This window comes from Callithrix jacchus, chromosome 4 (assembly GCF_049354715.1).
Source record: "Callithrix jacchus isolate 240 chromosome 4, calJac240_pri, whole genome shotgun sequence".
NCBI lineage: Eukaryota > Metazoa > Chordata > Mammalia > Primates > Cebidae > Callithrix > Callithrix jacchus.
Genome location: NC_133505.1, coordinates 26,662,990 through 26,682,087, shown reverse-complemented (window position 1 = coordinate 26,682,087; position 19,098 = coordinate 26,662,990). Strand labels below are relative to the sequence as shown.

At 44.3% G+C, this 19,098-nt stretch overlaps 1 protein-coding gene across 1 annotated transcript in view; it reads right to left on the bottom strand.

The window, feature by feature from the left end:
• Positions 1-18,456, bottom strand: part of LOC118152803 (uncharacterized) — a 150,191-nt gene extending 131,735 nt beyond the window's left edge. Inside the window, exons 1-7 of the mRNA XM_078370880.1 lie at positions 18,284-18,456; positions 14,680-14,733; positions 11,146-11,196; positions 8,859-8,958; positions 7,277-7,461; positions 2,816-2,869; positions 2,060-2,110 (exon numbers count right to left, since the gene is read on the bottom strand). Of these exons, the coding sequence (XP_078227006.1) occupies positions 2,060-2,110; positions 2,816-2,869; positions 7,277-7,461; positions 8,859-8,958; positions 11,146-11,196; positions 14,680-14,733; positions 18,284-18,456 (668 nt within the window). The remainder of the gene's footprint in view (positions 1-2,059; positions 2,111-2,815; positions 2,870-7,276; positions 7,462-8,858; positions 8,959-11,145; positions 11,197-14,679; positions 14,734-18,283) is intronic.
• Positions 18,457-19,098: the final 642 nt, after the last annotated feature.

Here is a 19,098-nt window from a genome sequence, read left to right as displayed (position 1 = left end):
CTGTCCAACGGCACATTAGCAGAGAACTATGTACAATAACATACTTAAATCATAGACTGTACTTATTTTTATAATCATTTTACTGACCTATAACTTTCATACCATAAGATTCACCCTTTAAAGGGCGTACTTCAGTAGTTTTCAGGACACTGTGTTTACAAAGCTGCACAGCTATTACCACTATTTAATTCCAAAACATTTTCATCACCTGAAAAAGAAACCCCATACCCAGGAGCAGTTACTACCAATTCCCCTCTCCCGTGCAAACACTGGCAACCACTAATCTACTTTCTATCTCTATGGATTTGACTACTCTGGACATTTCTTACAAATGGAATGACACAATACTGTGGTCTTTTGTGCTGCCTCCTTTCACTTTGCATAGTATTTTTAAGTTTCATCCACATTGTAGCATGTATCAGTATTTCATTCTTTTTGAGGGTAAATAATAGATCATTATATGTATATGCCACATTTCGTTTATCCATTCATCAGCTAATAGACATTTGTGCTGTTCCTATTTTTTTGGCTATTATGAATACTGCTATGCACATTCATGCACAAGTTTTTATGAGACATAGGTTTCTAACCTTCTCAGGGTAAAGTTGCTGGGTCATGTGGTATAGGTTGAGTGTCACTTATCCAAAATGCCTGGGAACGAAAGTATTTCAAATCTTGGATTTTTTCCAATTTTGGAATTTGCATTATACTACTTGAACATCACTAATCCAAAAATCCAAAATCTGAAATGAGCATTTCTTCTGAACATGTGGGCACTCGAAAAGTTTTGAATTTGAAGCACTTCGGATTTTGAATTTTTTAAATTAGAGATACTCAACCTGTAATTCTATGTTTAACTTTTTGAGAACCTGGTTACCAAACTGTTTTCCAAAGTGGGTATACTATTTTACATAACTATAAGCCATGAATAAGGGTTATAATTCCTCAACATCCTCACCAGCGCTTGTTATCATCTGTGCTTTTATTATAGCCATGCTAGTGAGTGTAAAGTGATATGTCATTGTGGTTTTGTTTGTTGTCTGTGTTTTTGAGTTGGAGTCTCGCTCTGTCACCCAGGCTGGAGTGCAGTGGCCTGTTCTCTGCTCACAGCAACCTCTGCCTACTGGGTTCATGTGCTTCTCCCACCTCAGCCTCCTAAGTAGCTGGGATTATAGTCCCCCACCACCACACCCAGCTAATTCTTGTATTTGTAGTAAAGACAGGATTTCACCATGTTGGCCAGGCTGGTCTCGAACTCCTGACCTCAAGTTATGCACCCATCTCAGCCTCCCAAAGTGCTGGGATTACAGGCAGGAGTCACCGCAGCTGGCCTCATTGTAGTTTTGATTTGCACTTCCTTGAAGACTAACAATGTTGAGTGTCTTTTCATGTACTTATTGGTCATTTGTATATCTTCTTTTGAGAAATGTCTATTCAAATCTTTTGCCTATCTCGTCAGAGGTTGGCTTTTATTCAGTCATAAAAGTTCTTTATATATTCTGGATACATGTCATTCCTCATATATATGACCTGCAAATATTTTCTCACATTCTATGTGTTGTCACTCCACTATCTTGATGGTGCTCTTTGACAGACACAAGTATTTAATTTTGAACAAGTCATTGTATATAATTTTTATCTTGTTGTTTGTGCTTTTGATGTTGTATCTAAAAAGACCATATACTTTAATTTTAACCTCCATGTCAATAAAGAATGGATTGGAAAAGAAATGATGTAAGAATCAAAGTAAAAAAACAAAATTACTGGGGACTCATATCCAGAATCAATTCTCTTGTAACAAAGAAGTTTACATATTATCAGTAGACATAATAAAATATTGATGATTGGTAAATGCAATAGTGACCTATCTGGTCAACATCTGAATGGCTTTTGTACTAATGAGTGAAAACCCCTTATGGAAAATAATAACATAAATAATTTCCAATCACTACATTAAGGTAAAATTTAGCTGTTTTAAGGTTTTTACCTATAAAATTAAAAGATATTTTTAGTCGGTAAAACAGCAATATAACCTTCCTCTACAAATGAAAGCACTTACCTGCTAAGTAATTCTAACCCAGCAGAGTGCTTTGGCAAATATGGAATAGTCCTGCCCAAAAGAAATACATATTAAAAGTGTTCCTGATTTAGCCAACTTTAAAAAAAGGTACATACAAGAATTCTGACACTGTCAATTGTAATATGAGATATTTTAAAATCACTAGACAATTTAAACTTTTAGAGAAATGTGTTTTATTTCAGAGTTAATGTACTGTAACATACTACCAATCATCATTTTGCCCTAGAGACTGTCTTCCACATAATATGATAAATGATTTAATATAATGCTGGATGAGAATAAATATGAAAGATCAAAGTTCATCTCTAGGTTGAAAATGAAATTGGGTCACATGCTTTACTTTATTTAAAAAAAAGACAAACAACACAATCCTGGTGTTTTCATATAAAACAGGTAACATGGCTAAAGAGGTTAATTCGCCAAGTACTATTTCATTATTCATTTGCGTTTCAATAATTGACTTTTACTTTTGCTCTTATACAAATTGAAAATGACTAACTGTGATCAAATAATACTGATTGTCAGAGCAAAACAATTATACTTCAACATTTAATACAATTTCACAATTTTATTAGAAAATTTTCCTGTTACACAATTTAGAAAGAATCAACTATTTTGTAGTCAGACGCACTCAACAAATCTAAGGTTCATTAATGTAATTATACAATTATGAACACAACCAAAAGTTGTGTGAAATTTCAGTCAGAGTAAGTTAAAATCTTAGCACAAGCTTACTTGGGTTTGCTTTTCACTTTTGCTTCTCTTGACTTGTCACTTAAAGTCTTCAGCCTGTAATTCAACAAGTATAAAATATAATATTTTTACAAGTCAAGAGATTTTTTTTTTGAGACAGGGTCTCATTCTGTTGCCCAGGCTGGAGTACAGTGACATGTACATGACTGATAAAGAATCGTCCTATTTTACTAAAAAAGAAAAACAAGTAAATTTGTCTAGAGTTAGGCCCTTCATGTGAGTTTTCAGAAAGTGAAAATGATCAGAGAAGCTCTGAAGAGAGGATGCTGCTCTGGGTGACAGCGGGAGCTACACTGGCCACGCTTAAGGAGCCCCGAAATGCCTGAAACCTTCCATTCAGTCCTCGGGGCAACCTGCACACCTGGTGTTTCCAATTATTTTACATGGCAGCTGCTGTGGGTTCTACACACTTGCTCTGCCCCAAGTGTTGTACAGGAATGCTAGGTTCAATGTGATAGCTCTGGGTGGACAGGGCCATGTCTTTGTCTTTTTTTTTTTTTTTTTAAGAGATGGGATTTCATGTTGCTCAGGCTGGTCTTGAATTCCTGGGCTCAAGAGATCCTCCTGCCTCAGCCTCTCATGTAGCTGGGACCACAAGCGTGTGCCACTGTGCCAGCTCACCTCTCTTTCATCTTTGAATTCCACATTACCAACATATAATAAACACATGTGTGCTGTGTTTTTTTTTTTTTCTTTTGAGATGGAGTTTCGCTCTCATTACCCAGGCTGGAGTGCAATGGCGCAACCTCGGCTCACCGCTACCTCTGCCCCCTGGGTTCAGGCAATTCTCCTGCCTCAGCCTCCCGAGTAGCTGGGATTACAGGCGTGCGCCACAACGCCCAGCTAATTTTTTTTTTTTTTTTTTTGTATTTTTAGCAGAGACGGGTTTCACCATGTTGACCAGGATGGTCTCGATCTCTTGACCTCGTGATCCACCCGCCTCAGCCTCCCAAAGTGCTGGGATTACAGGCTTGAGCCACCACGTCCGGCCGTGTGCTGTGTTTAATGTCATCTTTTCTACACTAGGCAAAAATATTCAGTTTTATAAAGTAGGTCAACCTCAAGCTGAATAAGGAAAAGTTTAATCAAACAGATTAGGTGTAGGAAATTGAGGACCTGAAGAAAGTGAACATCAAGCACTAGAGGTCCCAGTTAACTGGGAGACTGACATCACTTGAAGATGAGTTATTTCCCCATGAGGTGACAGGCTAACGGCACACACTGACAGTCCAGTGGTTTGTCAGCTGAAAGTGACCTGTACAGGAGAAAGCCAACAAAGGACCTAATGAACCCCTCTCAAGATGTCTAACTCCAAAATGACCCTAGACTACGGAATCTTCAAGAAGTCAAGTCAGTTTCCAAGGGGTTCAAACCAGATCCCCTTGGCATGTCTCTCCCTAACTAAACTCTAAACATTTAGGGTTACCCTGATTGCCCAGGATGGTTTGTGCCACAGCAGTCCTGGGCCCAGTTCAGAATTCACATTCCTAGGTAAGATGCCTTCTTACAAAGGTCAAGAGCATGAATGCTGCTGAGGCAACCATGTGACCTGCACAGTTATAGTAACTACAAGACTGGCTGTTATGCCACCAAGGAATTCCATGAAACAATAATAGGAGAATAACGGCCACTCTCATGCTACAAATGGGCCATTTCAGCATCACACCAAAAGGTTTTCAATACAATAACTTACACTCTGAAAAGATCCTTTTACTAAATTAATAGGGAGAACAAAATGCAAGCAGGCAAGCACACCCATCAGTAAATGACTCCTAGAGCAACTATACTTTCCTTTTTTTTTTTTTTTTTTTTTTTTTGAGAGAGTCTTGCTCTGTTGCCCAGGCTGGAGTGCAGTGGCACGATCTCGGCTCACTGCAACCTCCGCCTCCTGGGTTCAAGCAATACTCCTGCCTCAGACTGCTCAGAAGCTGGGACTGCAGGCGTGTGCCACCATGCCCGGCTAATTTTTGTATTTTTAGTAGAGTCGGGTTTCACCATGTTGGTCAGGCTGGTCTTGAACTCCCGACCTCGTGATCCAACCACCTCGGTCTCCCAAAGTGCTGGGATTACAGGCGTGAGCCCCCGTGCTGGCCCCATAATTAACTTTCTAAACACCAAAGTAACAAAAATGATTGACAGGCAGTAAGTGCTCAAGCGTTCGACAAGTTTGTTGCTATTCAGTGCTCAATATGCAAATAGTATTAACATTTTTGTCCCAAAAGATAACATTTTGGTTAACATCGTTCTCTTTAGAAACTTAAAACAAGGCTGGACACAGTGCCTGATACCAATAATTTCACGACTTTAGGAAGCCTAGAAGGGAGGATCGCTTTTGCCCAGAGTTGGAGGCTGCGGTGAGCTGATAGCACCACTGCGCTCCAGCATGGGAGACAGAGCAAGACCTTGTCACTTAAAAAAAAAAACAAGGGTGGGGATAGGCCGCATGCGGCGGTTCACACCTGTAATCCTAGCACCTTGGGAGACCGAGGCAGGCAGATGACAAGGTCAGGAGTTTGAGACCAGCCTGGCCAATGTGGCGAAACCCCGTTTCTACTAAAAAATACAAAAATTAGGGCCGGGCGCGGTGGCTCAAGTCTGTAATCCCAGCACTTTGGGAGGCCGAGGCGGGTGGATCACGAGGTCCAGAGATCAAGACCATCCTGGTCAATATGGTGAAACCCCGTCTCTACTAAAAATACAAAAAATTAGCTGGGCATGGTGGCGTGTGCCTGTAATCCCAGCTACTTGGAAGGCTGAGGCAGGAGAATTGCCTGAACCCAGGAGGCGGAGGTTGCGGTGGGCCGAGACTGCGCCATTGCACTCCAGCCTGGGTAACAAGAGCGAAACTCCGTCTCAAAAAAAAAAAAATACAAAAATACAAAAATTAGCTGAGCATGGTGGCGGGTGCCTGTAGTCCCAGCTCTTCGGTAGGCTGAGGCAGGAGAATCGCTTGAAATCAGGAGGCGGAGGTTGCAATGAGCCAAGATCACACCACTGCACTCCAGTCTGGGCTACAAGAGCAAGAATCCATCTCAAAAAAAGCAGGGGTGAGGTGGGGGGAGAAATTAAAACTATGAGTGGAAATGCTCTCACATTAAGAGCATTCTTCAACAGGATTTGTACATTAAATCTGAAAGATCCTTTTCAAAGACAGATGTTTTTCATTTTAAAGGAATGAAAAAATTAAAACGAATTAAGCACTAAGTAACAATAGCGACACAGTGTTTACTTCGTGTTTTCCTTTTATTTATTTATTTATTTTTTAAGATGGAGTCTCACTCTGCCACCCAGGCTGGAGTGCAGTGGCATGATCTCAGCTCACTGCAACCTCCACCTCCCGGGTTCAAGCGATCCTCCTGCCTCAGCCTCCTGAGTAGCTGGGATTACAGGTGAGAGCCACCACACCCAACTAATTTTTGTATTTTCAGTAGAGATGGGTTTCACTATTTGGCCATGGCTGGTCTCGAACTGCAGACCTCAAATGATCCACGGCCTCAGCCTCCCAAAGTGCTGAGACTACAGGTGCAAGCCACCGCGCCCGGCCTACAGGTTCATTCATTCATCCTCATTATCCCCATTTTACAGTACATTAAGGCAAGGCAGCTGAGTACGTTTGTTTAGTAGAGACAGTTTGAGTACAAGGCAATCTGGCGCCTAAGTCTGGGCCTGTGGTTCCCAGGCGTTGGTGCCCATTAAAATCGCCTGAGATCTTTAAAACGCCGTCTCCAGGCACTCTGGTTAACTAAGCGGTATGGGGTGAGACCTGGGTATCAGGACTCTGAAAGATTCCCAGGTGATTCTAAGCAAAGTTTGGGAAACTCTGGGTCTTGCTGTGAACCAATGGGTATTAAAAGCATTTCTTCTCCTGCTTAGGAGTTCCTTCGCCGAGGAGCTGAGCTCAGGGCAAAGGTAGAGAAAGAACGCTAACGGGGAGGTGCGGCCAGCCTTGCCCAGGGTTAGGCCGGTGAGCCGGGCGTGAAAGCCGAGCGCCGGCGGGGAAGGCTCTGGCCGGAGACCGCGGGCTGCGGCGCCGGGCCCAGTTCCAGGTGCGCCCCGGCAGGTGTCGGTTGGGCTGAGGGGCGCAGGCCACCGTACCGCGGGGACAGAAGCGGCCAGGCGCGCTGGCTTCTCACATGACTCCCTCCTGGGCCCGGCTGATGCTGCCGGGTGGGGACCGCTGGGTCTCAGGCCCCCACCCGGCGCGCAGCCGAGAGCCCCCGGGTCTTAGGAGTGCGCGTCAGAGGCGGGCCGCAGGAACCTAACTTACTTTGCGCCGCCCGACGCGAGGACTCCGGGAAGTTCGTTACTTTCCTCGGCGGGGCGGGGAGGTGCGGGGCAGGACCGAGCCTGGACCGCGGCGCGCGGAGGGGAGCGAGGCAGGGACATCCCGCGTGGCGGCCCGGCCCCCCTGGGGTCTCTTTTTGTCGCCCACCGTATACTCACCTGGAGGTGAAATCCTGCTGCACGCTCAGCAGCCTCTCGCGGAGGGTCTCCAGCACTGTGGCCGCCGCCGCCGCCGCCGCCGCCGCTCTCCTCAGGGCTCTGGCTGTTGCTGTCTCAGCCGCCCCTTCGGCCCCAGCCTGGTCCTCGCCGCGGCACCGTAGTTCCGCGTTCCCGCCCCCGGCGCGCTAGGCTCGCGCAGTCGCAGTGGATGGCTCCGGGCTCGGGCTGCGGAAAAGGGGCGGGCCTTTCCGGCCTAGGGGGCCAGTGTCTCCTCTGCTTCTTCCTATCCCTTGCCAGGCCTTCTCGGGGTTTTTAATGTTGTTGCTGTTTTTGCTTTAAAATGGAAGTGACTCCCACCACTTTGGGAAGCCGAGGCGGGTGGATCTCGAGGTTAAAAGATCGAGACCATTCTGGTCAACAAGGTGAAACCCCGTCTCTACTAAAAATACAAAAATTAGCTGGGCAGGCCGGGCGCTGTGGCTGAAGCCTGTAATCCCAGCACTTTGGGAGGCCGAGGCGGGTGGATCACGAGGTCAAGAGATCGAGACCATCCTGGTCAACATGGTGAAACCCCGTCTCTATTAAAAATACAAAAAATTAGCTGGGCATGGTGGTGCGTGCCTGTAATCCCAGCTACTCGGGAGGCTGAGGCAGGAGAATTGCCTGAACCCAGGAGGCGGCGGTTGCGGTGAGCCGAGATCGTGCCATTGCACTCCAGTCTGGGTACCAACAGCGAAACTCTGTCTCAAAAAAAAAAAAAAAAAAAAAGAAGTGACATCGTGAAAGGATGGTTTAACTCGAAGGCTCCTTTGAGGGAAGTGTTGGCTTTTACGGTTTGGAAGAGAACTGGATCTACCTCTTGCATAGGCGATGTGCACAAATCATTGCGTGGACTCTGAGTCCAGAATCTGACCCTACTGGCTTTCACCTTGGATGAGACAGTCAAATATTGAGCCTCAGTTTGTTCATTCGTAAAATGGCAATGATAGTTGACGGTCTTGACATTATTACTTTCCCTGTCTTTACCGCCTCAGGCTTTTGTGACTTTCACGAGTCACCAGTGACTTCCATGTTGCTGGTGTCTTTTATTACTTCTCTGACCTGATTTTTTCTCTGCCTCTCAGTGGATCTCAATGCAGTTTATCATCCCATCCTTAAAACCCGTTGTTCTCTTGCTAAGCACTCCATACTTCCTCTGTCTCTCTTCCCCTCCACCCCTTCTTTTTTTTTTTTAATGGAGTCTCGCGCTGTCGCCAAGCTAGAGTGCAGTGGCGCGATCTCGGCTCGCTGCAATTTCCACCGCTCGGGTTCAAGCAATTCTCTTGCCTCAGCCTCCTGAGTAGGTGGGACTACAGGTGCGTGCCACCATGCCTGGCTATTTTTTTTTTAGTAGAGACGGGTGAGTCTCGATCTCCTGACCTCGTGATCTGCCCGCCTCCACCTCCAAGTGTTGAGATTACAGGCATGAGCCACTGCGCCCGGCCTTAATTTTTGTATTTTTAGTAGAGACAGGTTTCACTATGTTGGCCAGGATGGGCTCAAACTCCTGACCGCAAGTGATCCTTCTGCCTCATCCTCTCACAGCTGCTAAGAAGTTCTCTATGATAGTGCTTCCCTGACCAGCAGCAGCTGCATCATCTGGGAGCTTCTTGCAAAGGTAGACTCGCAGGCCCCAGCCAGCCCTATTGAATCAGAATCTGAGTTTCATTAAGACCACTAGGTGATTTTTATTTATGTTAACATTTGAGAAGTCCTACCTGCCAAGGAAAGGGGGTTTCCTCTCACAACAGATTCTTATTGGAGAAAAAGTGATAAATGAGGATTTTTTTTGGAATTAGAACCAAAGGGGAAGATGCTATTAAAGTAGAGGTTGTGGAACCCAGAAAAGCTCATACCGTTTAGTTGGCAGAGGTCTTCTAGAGTCATTGGAAAGGCTCTACAGTCATTTGCTTTACGGGAACCTGACTTAGATTTGTAAAGGCATTTACAGTGTGTTGTTACGATTTGCGATTTTTTTTTAAAGCCAACATGTAAATATTTTTGATATTTTTAATTTTTAAGAGTTTAAAGATGCCAGAAGAATCCATGTAAAAGCTATAAATGTTTCTCATGAAGCAATGAGTATTTCCAAGGATGAGGTAAGCTAGATAAAGCTGGAAAGGTGATATCAGCATGGTATTTTGAAAAGAAAAAGAGAGAAAGAAATCAGGGAGGTGAAGGGGGGGAATTCCAACCTGAGAGAGCAAAGATTAGAATGCAGCTGAAGAACAGGAGAGAAGCGGGTAGAGGCTATCAAGGTCTGCAGACAGAAGCTATAGTTATAGATCTAGATGACAAGCACTGTCAGGAGGGACAGCAAGGTTGGAAATGAGTATTTTACATGAGCTAAACTGAAAGAACAGTAAAAGGATCTCAGCTGCATCTATTTGTGTTCCAAAATTGTATCCTACTATCATAGAATGACTGGGCACCTAACCTTGTCTTTTGCTCAGATGAAAAAAGAAGGCACTACACTGTTCCATTAAAGGAGGAAACCTTTTTTTTTTTTTGTTAATCTGTGTTTAGATCTGTATGATCTATAAATACGCATTAGAGGAGGAAAACTTTTATTTTGTGTGTGTTTGGATCTATATGGTCTATAAAATATCCATAACCCACCAAATGACTCCATTCATCAAAATGCAGAGACTCTACATGAGTGAAGGACATCACGTTCTGCACTCTTAAAAATAGATGGTTCCCCCTAGACAGAGTATATCTCAGAAATCACACCTTCCGAACCTCTATGCCATAGAAATATATTTGTGTGGAAAACTTAATGACAAGCTGAAACTCTCTAATAGGAATTAGTGGCAAAAAAAAAAAAAAGTTTGAGACAATGATTCCTATAGCTATCAGGTCAATACATGCTGGTGGGAGAGCCCTAATAATTGATCATTATTAGTTAAAATAATTGATGATTATAATTGCAGTTAAGTGATAGTTCTCAAGCCTGGCTGCACCTTCAAATCACATGGGGAGCATTTTAGAAATACCAGTGCCTAGCCACAGTGCCCCCCCAAACCCCCCAGCATCTGATTTAACTGGTCTGAGGTGACATCTCTTCCTTCATGCTGTTAAAAAGCTTCCCTGGTGATTCTAATGTGCAGTCAGGACTGGGAAGCACTGAGCTAAGCAGAGAGACTTAAGCTGCCCTGCAGGGGAAAGCAAATGATGACCTCAGAATCCTGAACTTCAGGAGTCGAGGCTATAGTTTGTCCTCACCTTTTCTAGCTCATTCAAACAGACACTAGTCCCATCACTTCATTCCAAGTATCCAAGCTCCTGCAGCCTCCACCCAGGACTTTGCCTGCTGGTTCTGAAGGCAACGGTGTGAGGCAGGGGCAGAGGAGAAAGCTAAACCAGGTCTGGATACACGAGGCAGTACCTGATATGTGCTCAGGTTTCCCCAGGGGATGTATTTTGCTTTTTTTTTTTTTTTTTTTTTTCCAAAAATACCAGCTCAGCAAACAGAGGAAATTCAAGAACCAACTGTGCTTAGAGACTTAGGCCTCCTGGAACTGGAAGACTCTTGTTGGCAGTGATGGGGTTCAGAACATGCTACCCCAAAATATGGTACCTGGGCATTTGAGAAAACCACAGCAGCAGGTTTTCTCTGACACTCATCCCCTTCTCTTCTGAAGCAGGTCCTAAAGCCCTGGAAAGGGTTTCCTGGCCTTCCCCTGTAGCAGGTCACATGAGCAGTACCCCATGTGAAATGTACCCTCCTGTGTCTGGAAGCAAAGAGCCAAAGACTAAAAGATGCCAAGAAGAATCTGAACAAACAAGTCTTGCTTAGTTTCCCTTAGTTTATTACCACTAAGCCATACCTTTGTGTCCTGCTAGCAAACTTCTCCGTAACTGCCCATTTTTCATCAAACCTAAGCATACAAATTCACAAGATTACTTTGTTCCTTTGGGTCATCATTTCCTTATGAAGGCTCCTCTGTCATATTAAACTTAATACATTTGTATATTTTGCTCTTGTTTATCCTTTTGTTATAGCAGCCCCAGCCATGAATCTGAGATGAGAAGGAAAGCTATTTCTTCTCCCCTATACCATTCAGGAAACTAGTGTCCTAACAGGAGCTCTGGTGGCTGTCATTTCGGAGAAACTGTCTTGTCTCCTTTCTGAGTGACGCCTCCAGCCTCATTTATCTTTCTGACTCTCCCTGCTTCTACTTTTTCCTCTTTCTACTCTCTGCTTTCCCATATACTATCCGCCACCTCAGATCTTCAGCTTAACAACTCCTCCCTCCAAGTCTCTTGGTTTCTGCCACTGCTATGACTATGCCCTTTCCTGGGCAACCAGAAGAAGCTCTGAGTCTTTCACCAGTCCTCTTTTACACAAGAATGCCTCACATAAGCAAAACCCTTGTACGAGGCCACCTCATGCTGTGCATGTCTGCCTGTATGCCAAGTGCCAGTCCCTGGCCAAGGCTACTGTGACCACGGTTGTAGGGTCAAGCCACACAAAACATCGGCAAGAAGTGCTTTTGGCCTTTTTTCTCCCTTAGAAGGGAACTCTGAGGGGCTGTTTCTGCAACCTTGCAAGGGGGTGAATAAACCTACAATGGCTAACTTCAAGACAACTTGGTAAATTTTCACTTGGGTTGCTTCAATTCACAGATTTAGACAAAATAAATGTTAAGTTTTCAAACATTGCCTTTGTGATCTGCTGAGAATCTCAACAAGGGAAGGGGGGAAGTAGTTCGCATGTATAGAACTATTGGGTTCCTTTGCTTCTCTGTATTGTCTCTGTTTATACACAGAAACAGAAGTGAACAGATGTACCTGTTGTCTTCATAAACCATCTTTTATGCCAATAGACTACTGGATGGTCTTTTCCTCTGATAGCAGAATTCTGTTCTTGAAATGCATCTGACTACTGTGCCCATGCAACCTGAATTAGCACCACTCATCACCTACTGGTACGTAGGGAGGAAGCATGGCATTGAGGAAGAATTTGCTGATCAATAGAGGACTTTTTTTTTTTTTTGAGACAGAGTTTGGCTCATGTTGCTCAGGCTGGAGAGCAGTGGTGCCATCTCAGCTCACTGTAACCTCTGCCTCCCAGGTTCAAGCAATTCTCCTGGCTCAGGCTCCAAAGTAGCTGGGATTAAGGTGACCACCACCACACCCAGCTAATTTTTTGTATTTTTAGTAGAGACAGGGTTTCACCATGTTGGCTAGGCTGGTCTTGAACTCCTGACCTTGTGATCTGCCCTCAGCCTCCCAAAATGCTAGGATTACAGGCATGAGCCACTGTGCCTGGCCAATGGAGGACTTTTAATAAAACCTCAACTTTTGAAAATAGTGGAAATGTCAAAGGTGACATGGTATCTAAGAGCAGGACGCTCATCCTTCCTCCCACTCCCTTGTTCCACCTGGAGACTGCAGTGAAGAGGAAACACAAGGCCATTAGGCAGAGCATGACAGCGGGAAATCAAAAATCGAATCTAGGAAGGGATATTCCTCTGTGGCATTGCCACGTGTGGTCAATTCTGTAGATTGTATCCCTAAAATCACTCCCACCTTTTCCCCCTTTGCCTTTCTTGGCTCCAAAAGCTGAAAAACCAAACTCCACCATTTCTCAGCTTCTTGCAGCCAGGGGCTGGTAGAGGAGGGGGAGAATACAACAATTCTATCTAGTAAGATGTAAGCAGAAATCCCTAGAGAGGCTGTCCCTCCCCAAAAAAGAAGGGCAGTACCCTTGTATAGGAAAGCACTTTCTTTTCCCTCTGTATACTCTCCATTTCTTTCTGCCTGGTATGCAACTGTGACTATTGGCAGAACAGCAGCTATCTTGTCACCCTGAGGAAAAAAATATGGAAAGGAAATCCAGTCAGCTTGGGATGAGAGAAGGAAAACTCACAGAGAGACTTCATCCCTGAGGCCTCTTGGAGCAGCTACAAAAGCTCTGGCCTGCCCTCCTAGAAACTCCTTTCATGAGACAATGGAACTTCATCTGTCTTAGGCCAGTCTTGGGGAGAGCTTCTGTTATTTAACATACTTTTCTAGCCAATAAGTAAGAGCCGACATTTTCTATCATGGTTTGTCTCCCTTTTTCTCTAGGCAGTAAAATGATAAATCTTGAAGGGGTGAGGACATAAACATCCCCTTCCATCTGCTCCTGTGCAGATCAGCTGTGCCATGAGGTCTGTAGCCCTGATGGAGGTGTAGCCATCCCGTGTGGCTCTGACACTCCTAAACTAGATGCTTCTTGGATTTGCCATAAAGCAGGTCTAAAAGAATGACGGGGAAGTTGTAAGTACATGCTAAGTGCTGAGCACTATTCTAAGTGCTGTACAATGAATATTAACTCACTTAATCCTCACAACAGCCCCTAACATGTATTATTTATTAATCCCAGTTTACATATAGATATTTAAAGCTCAGAGAGTTTAAGCAACTTGACTAAAGTCACACAGCTAGTGGAGCCAAGCACAGGCCCAGACTGGCAGCCTGGTCTCGTAATCCTGGTGCTCTCTGTTAACCAGAGTCAAAAAACTTTTTCCAACCAACCAGGCAACTCACAAAATCAGTGAGATCCTCTGTAGAAATAGAATTTTCAGGCATCTGGCTCCCAGAGGTCAGAATTCTGGCCAGCCGTGATATTTTTCCTCCAGTGAGGAGTCATCTGGACCCGCTGCACAGTGAGGGCAGGACCTGCCTCCCTGCAGAGCAGAGATGACCTAATCAGGACCGAGAGAAATGGTCTTCAGACTCGGGGGCCCACCGTCCCCCAGGTTTCCTGCAAGTCTCAAATCGGTCTGGAACAAACTTGCTTACATTATTTATGTTTAAACAGAAAGAACCACTATTGGGAGGAGGAAGTGCTTGATTCTTTTCTTCTTGGCGGAGTTCATTTCATAGCATGTATGAAGGCCAAGATTCTGTGTGTTTGTTTTTGTTATTTCTGTGCCCTACTAGAGTTTTATTTATGGTTGCAAAGCTACAGTGCCTATAAATTAGACTTCCATACATTTTTCTTTTCATATTTTATCTGCAAAAAAAATAATGGCCAGGAGCAGTGGCTCACACCTATAATCCCAGCACTTTGGGAGGCTGAGGTAGGGGATGAATCACCTGAGGTCGGGAATTTGAGACCAGCCTGGCCAACGTGGAGAAACCCCATCTCCACTAAAAATACAAAAAACATAGCTGGGTGTGGTGGCACACGCCTGTAATCCTAGCTACTCCGGAGGCTGAGGCAGGAGAATTGCTCGAACCCAGGAGGCAGAGGTTATGGGGAGCTGAGATCATGCCATTGCACTCAACAAGAGTGAAAATTTGTCTCAAATAATGATAATAGTATCAATTGCATGCTTACTACTTGATGAAACTTACTAAGCAGATCTTACCATTGTACCCTTTTACCTAGAGTTGTTACATCTTCTGTTAAGATTCCCACCCGACTGGGAAATAAAAGCAATTTTTACAAAGTGAACGTGAAAAGGATAAAAATTCATTTTTGCTTCATTCTAAAATCTCCAGCTGGAGATGGAAAGAAGATCAAATTGTTTTAGTCAGCTGTGGCTCCCTCCTTCTTTTTGAAGAGAACTAAATATGCCTGCTTAGTTAGGTCCATTGTTTTGTAAAATCACATCTATTTTCTCTGCTATTGTTGATGTGAAGCATGAATTTAGCATGCTGCCTGCTGGGCTGGAAATACCGTGGAGCCAATCCATACTTCATTTATGATCTATTATGCTCCATTATTCCTGCAGAGCTTCTGATTGCATTCCTATTAATCGTTCCAATTTGCTTTTCATTATGCTGACTGTTTGCCATTCAGTGTTGGGCCTCTGCTAGTTGGCTTCCAGTGTTCAGTAACTTATGTTGAGATGCAGCTTTCTTTAGAGTGGTGCCGCTTGAGAACGCAGACATCCAGTCTCTTTGCTGCCTCTGAAAGGGGCACCACAGGCGGCCTCATGTGCCACCTCATGTGTGTGGCCCACAGGTTAGGTCCCTTCACTTATAATCTGTTATGCATCCCTCATCCGTAGTTATTTATTAAAAATCCACCAGCTGCCAGGCCTGTGCCAGGTGCTGGGATAATGAGCCTATAAGAGCTCACGCCTGCTGTGGGAAGTGGGCCAGGAGCCCAGGCACATCCTCAGAGTAGACCCTGCAGGACCCTTTGCCAGTTAAGACGTGTTGAACTGCAAGTAATGGGCACTGACCTTCAACGGAGCAAATGTCAGGGGAAATTGATCATCTCCTGAAACAAAAGTCAGGAGATAGAGCTCTCCAGGGCTCATGCATGTGAAAGTTAGCACTCAGATCATTTTCACCTTTTCTGCTCCTCCACCCCCAGCATCCCTGCTTCTCTCTGTGCTCACAAGGCAGCTGTAGGAGTTTTAAGTGTGATGTCCAGACACAACTATTTCACAGAAACAAGACAAGGGTTAACATTTATTTGTATCTCTTGTTAAAAGTGAAGAAATCTGGCCATGCGCAGTGCCTCATGCCTGTAATCTGAGTACTTTGGGAAGCCGAGGTGGATGGATCACCTCAGATCAGAAGTTTGAGACAAGTCTGGCCAACCTGGTGAAACCCCATCTCAACTGAAAATACAAAAAAATTAGCTGGGCATGGTGGCGCATGCCTGTAATCCCAGCTACTTAGGAGGCTGAGGTGGGAGAATTGCTTGAACCCAGGAGGCAGAGATTGCAGTGAGCCGACCACTCCAGCCTGAGCAACAAGAGTAAAACTCCATCTCAAAAAAAATAAATAAATAAAGCAAGTGAAGAAATCTTTCCTAGAAACACTCCACCACCCTATCCATTGGGTCTTGTTGGACAAAATTTCATCATCAGCTCATGTTCAGACCAACCATTGCCAAGTTATATGAGGTGGCCACACTTGGCTAGGACCCATCAGGAGCTTGGAGAGTAGATGGGGCAGTCACCCCTAAACATGTGGCTGCACAGGGGGAGGTGAAATAGTTAAACAAATCAAGGCTGCATTAGGAAGCAGAAAAAGAGAGTGTTATGGTCTAAATGTTTGTGTCCCTCCAAACTATATTATTTGTTGAAACCTAATCCCCAGTGCAATAGTATTCAGAGGTGGGGCCTTTGGGAGATGATGATGTCATAACAGCTTTGCCTACATGAATGGGATTAGTGCCCGCATTAAGGAGAGCCAAGGGAATGTTTGCCCCTTTCATCAAGTGAGGACATAGCAAGAAGCAGTCTTCACCAGACACCAGATCTGCTGGCACCTTGATCTTGGGCTTCCCAACTTCCAGAACATAAGCAATACATTTCTATTGTTTCTAGATTACCCAGTCTAAGGTGTTTTGTTCTAGAAGCACAAATGGGCTAAGATAGAGAGGTAACTGATGTTGGGCAAGCTACCAAAAGCATCCCCTATGATCACTTTCTCTTCACTTTGAGTAATAGTTCAATTTCTTCTAAATTAAAAATAAAAGATTCATAAGTGGATGTGGACTTCATTATTATTATTATTATTATTTTAGATGGAGTTTCACCCTTGTTGCCCAGGCTGGAGTGCAACGGTGCAATCTTGGCTCACCGCAGCCTCCACCTCTCAGATTCAAGCGATTCTCCTACCTCAGCCTCCTGAGTAGCTGGGATTACAGGCATGCGCCTCCACACCCAGCTAATTTTGTAGTGGAGATGGGGTTTCTCCATGTTGATCAGCGTGGTCTTGAACTCCCGACCTCAAATGACTTGCCCACCTTGGCCTCCCTAAGTGCTGGGATTACAGGTGTAAGACACCGCGCCTGGCAACTTCATTATTTTTACAATAATGTTCTTTTGTGAGTAGTTCTTTTATAGCTATGAAATGAAAACTGATTTAAAAATTAAGGACAAAGTTACAAAACCAATGAAAGTTGTTAAAATTCACTTAAAGTTATGGACAAATGACATTGTTTTACTGAAAGCAGTAGCCATTTCCAACATAAATAAGTTGTTATAGCAGCTGCCTTATCAACATGTGTCTCAGGATCATCCAACATCTTTTCCACAGTCCCTTCATTCATGCTACTGTGCAGTTCCCTTGAAACCGCAATGCCACTGAGTTTCATTGAGCATGACCTCAGTCTGCACCTGTCCCTTTCTGTTTGGCCAGTGATAATGAGTGTAGGTATTAGTTGATGTTCACAGAGTACATTCTAATTATTATTATTATTATTGTTGTTGTCGTTTTGAGATAAACTCGCACTCTGTCACCCAGGCTGGAGTCAGTGGCACGATCATAGCTCACTGCAGACTCAAGCTCCAAGGCTAAAGTGATCCTCCTGCCTCAGTCTCCAAAGTAGGTGGGAATAGGGGTACACATCACCATGCCTGGTAAGTTTTTAAAAATATTTTTGTAACAGGCTGGGCACGGTGGCTCATGCCTGTAATCACAGTACTTTGGGAGGCCGAGGCGGGCAGATCACCTGAGGTCAGGACCTCGAGACCAGCCTGGCTAATATGGTGAAACCACATTTCTACTTAAAAAAATGTATATGTATATGTACAAAAAAATTAGCCAGGTATGGTGGAGTGCACCTGTAATCCCAGCTCTACTCAGGAGGCTAAGTCAGGAGAATCACTTGAACCCAGGAGGCAGAAGTTGCAGTGAGCTGAGATCGCACCATTGCACCCAGCTTGGGCAACAAGAGTGAAACTCCTTCTCTCTCTCTCTCTCTCTCTCTCTCTCTCTCTCTCTCTCTGTGTGTGTGTCTGTGTGTGTGTATATATATATATTTGGTAGAGATGAGGTCTCACTATGTTGCCTAGGCTTATCTCAAACTCCTGGGCTCAAGTGATCCTTCTACCGCAGCTTCCCAAAGTGTTGGGATCACAGGTGTGAGCACTGTCTGGCCCTTAGCAGCATTTATAAGAGCAAAAAACTAGAAATCACCCAAATGCTAATTGACTAAATAAACAGTGGTATATTTATATAATGGAATAATATCCAGTGATGAAAATTAATGAACCACAGCTATACTCCAAAATACAGGTTCCTTTTAGAAGCACCACGTTTGACAAAGAAGTGAGACACGAAGAATGATGCACAATATACTCCTTGTCCTTGAACTCAAAGCAGACACATTGCCACCGTAGGACCTTGGCGCTTACCATTTCCTGTACCTGAGACATTCGTCTTTCACACTTCTGCATAGCGTCCTCCTTTGCCTCCCTCAGATCTTTGCTAAAATGGCACCACGGATCCTTCTGCGTAAAACCGCAGTCCCAGTGTACAGAGTCCCTCTCACCTCCCTCTACTTTCTCTATTTTCCACAGCACACCATAGCACCATCATCTTCTCATGGCATCTGCTGTATTTATCTTTGGATGCTTTACTGACAGTCTCCTCAGGTAGAAACGCAAGTTCTAGGAGAGTAAGGCTCTTTGTTTTGTTTTATTCAGGTATACTTTTTTTTTTTTTTTTTTTTTTTTTTGAGAAAGAGTCTTGCTCTGTTACCCAGGCTGGAGTGCAATGATTCAATCTCGGCTCACTGCAAACTCTGCCGCCTGGGATCAAGTAATTCTCTTGCCTCAGCCTCCCAAATAGCTGGGATTACAGGCATGGGTCACCACACCAGCTAATTTTGTATTTTTGGTGGAGACATAATTTTCCATGTTGATCAGGCTGGTCTTTAACTCCTGACCTCAGGCGATTGCCTGTCTTGGCCTCCCAAAGTGTTGGGATTACAGGCATGAGCCACTGCATCCAGCTCATTCAGGTATATCTTAAGTGACTAGAAACCTGCTTACACAAAACAGGCACTCAATACCTATTTTCACCCTCTTCCTGCCTGC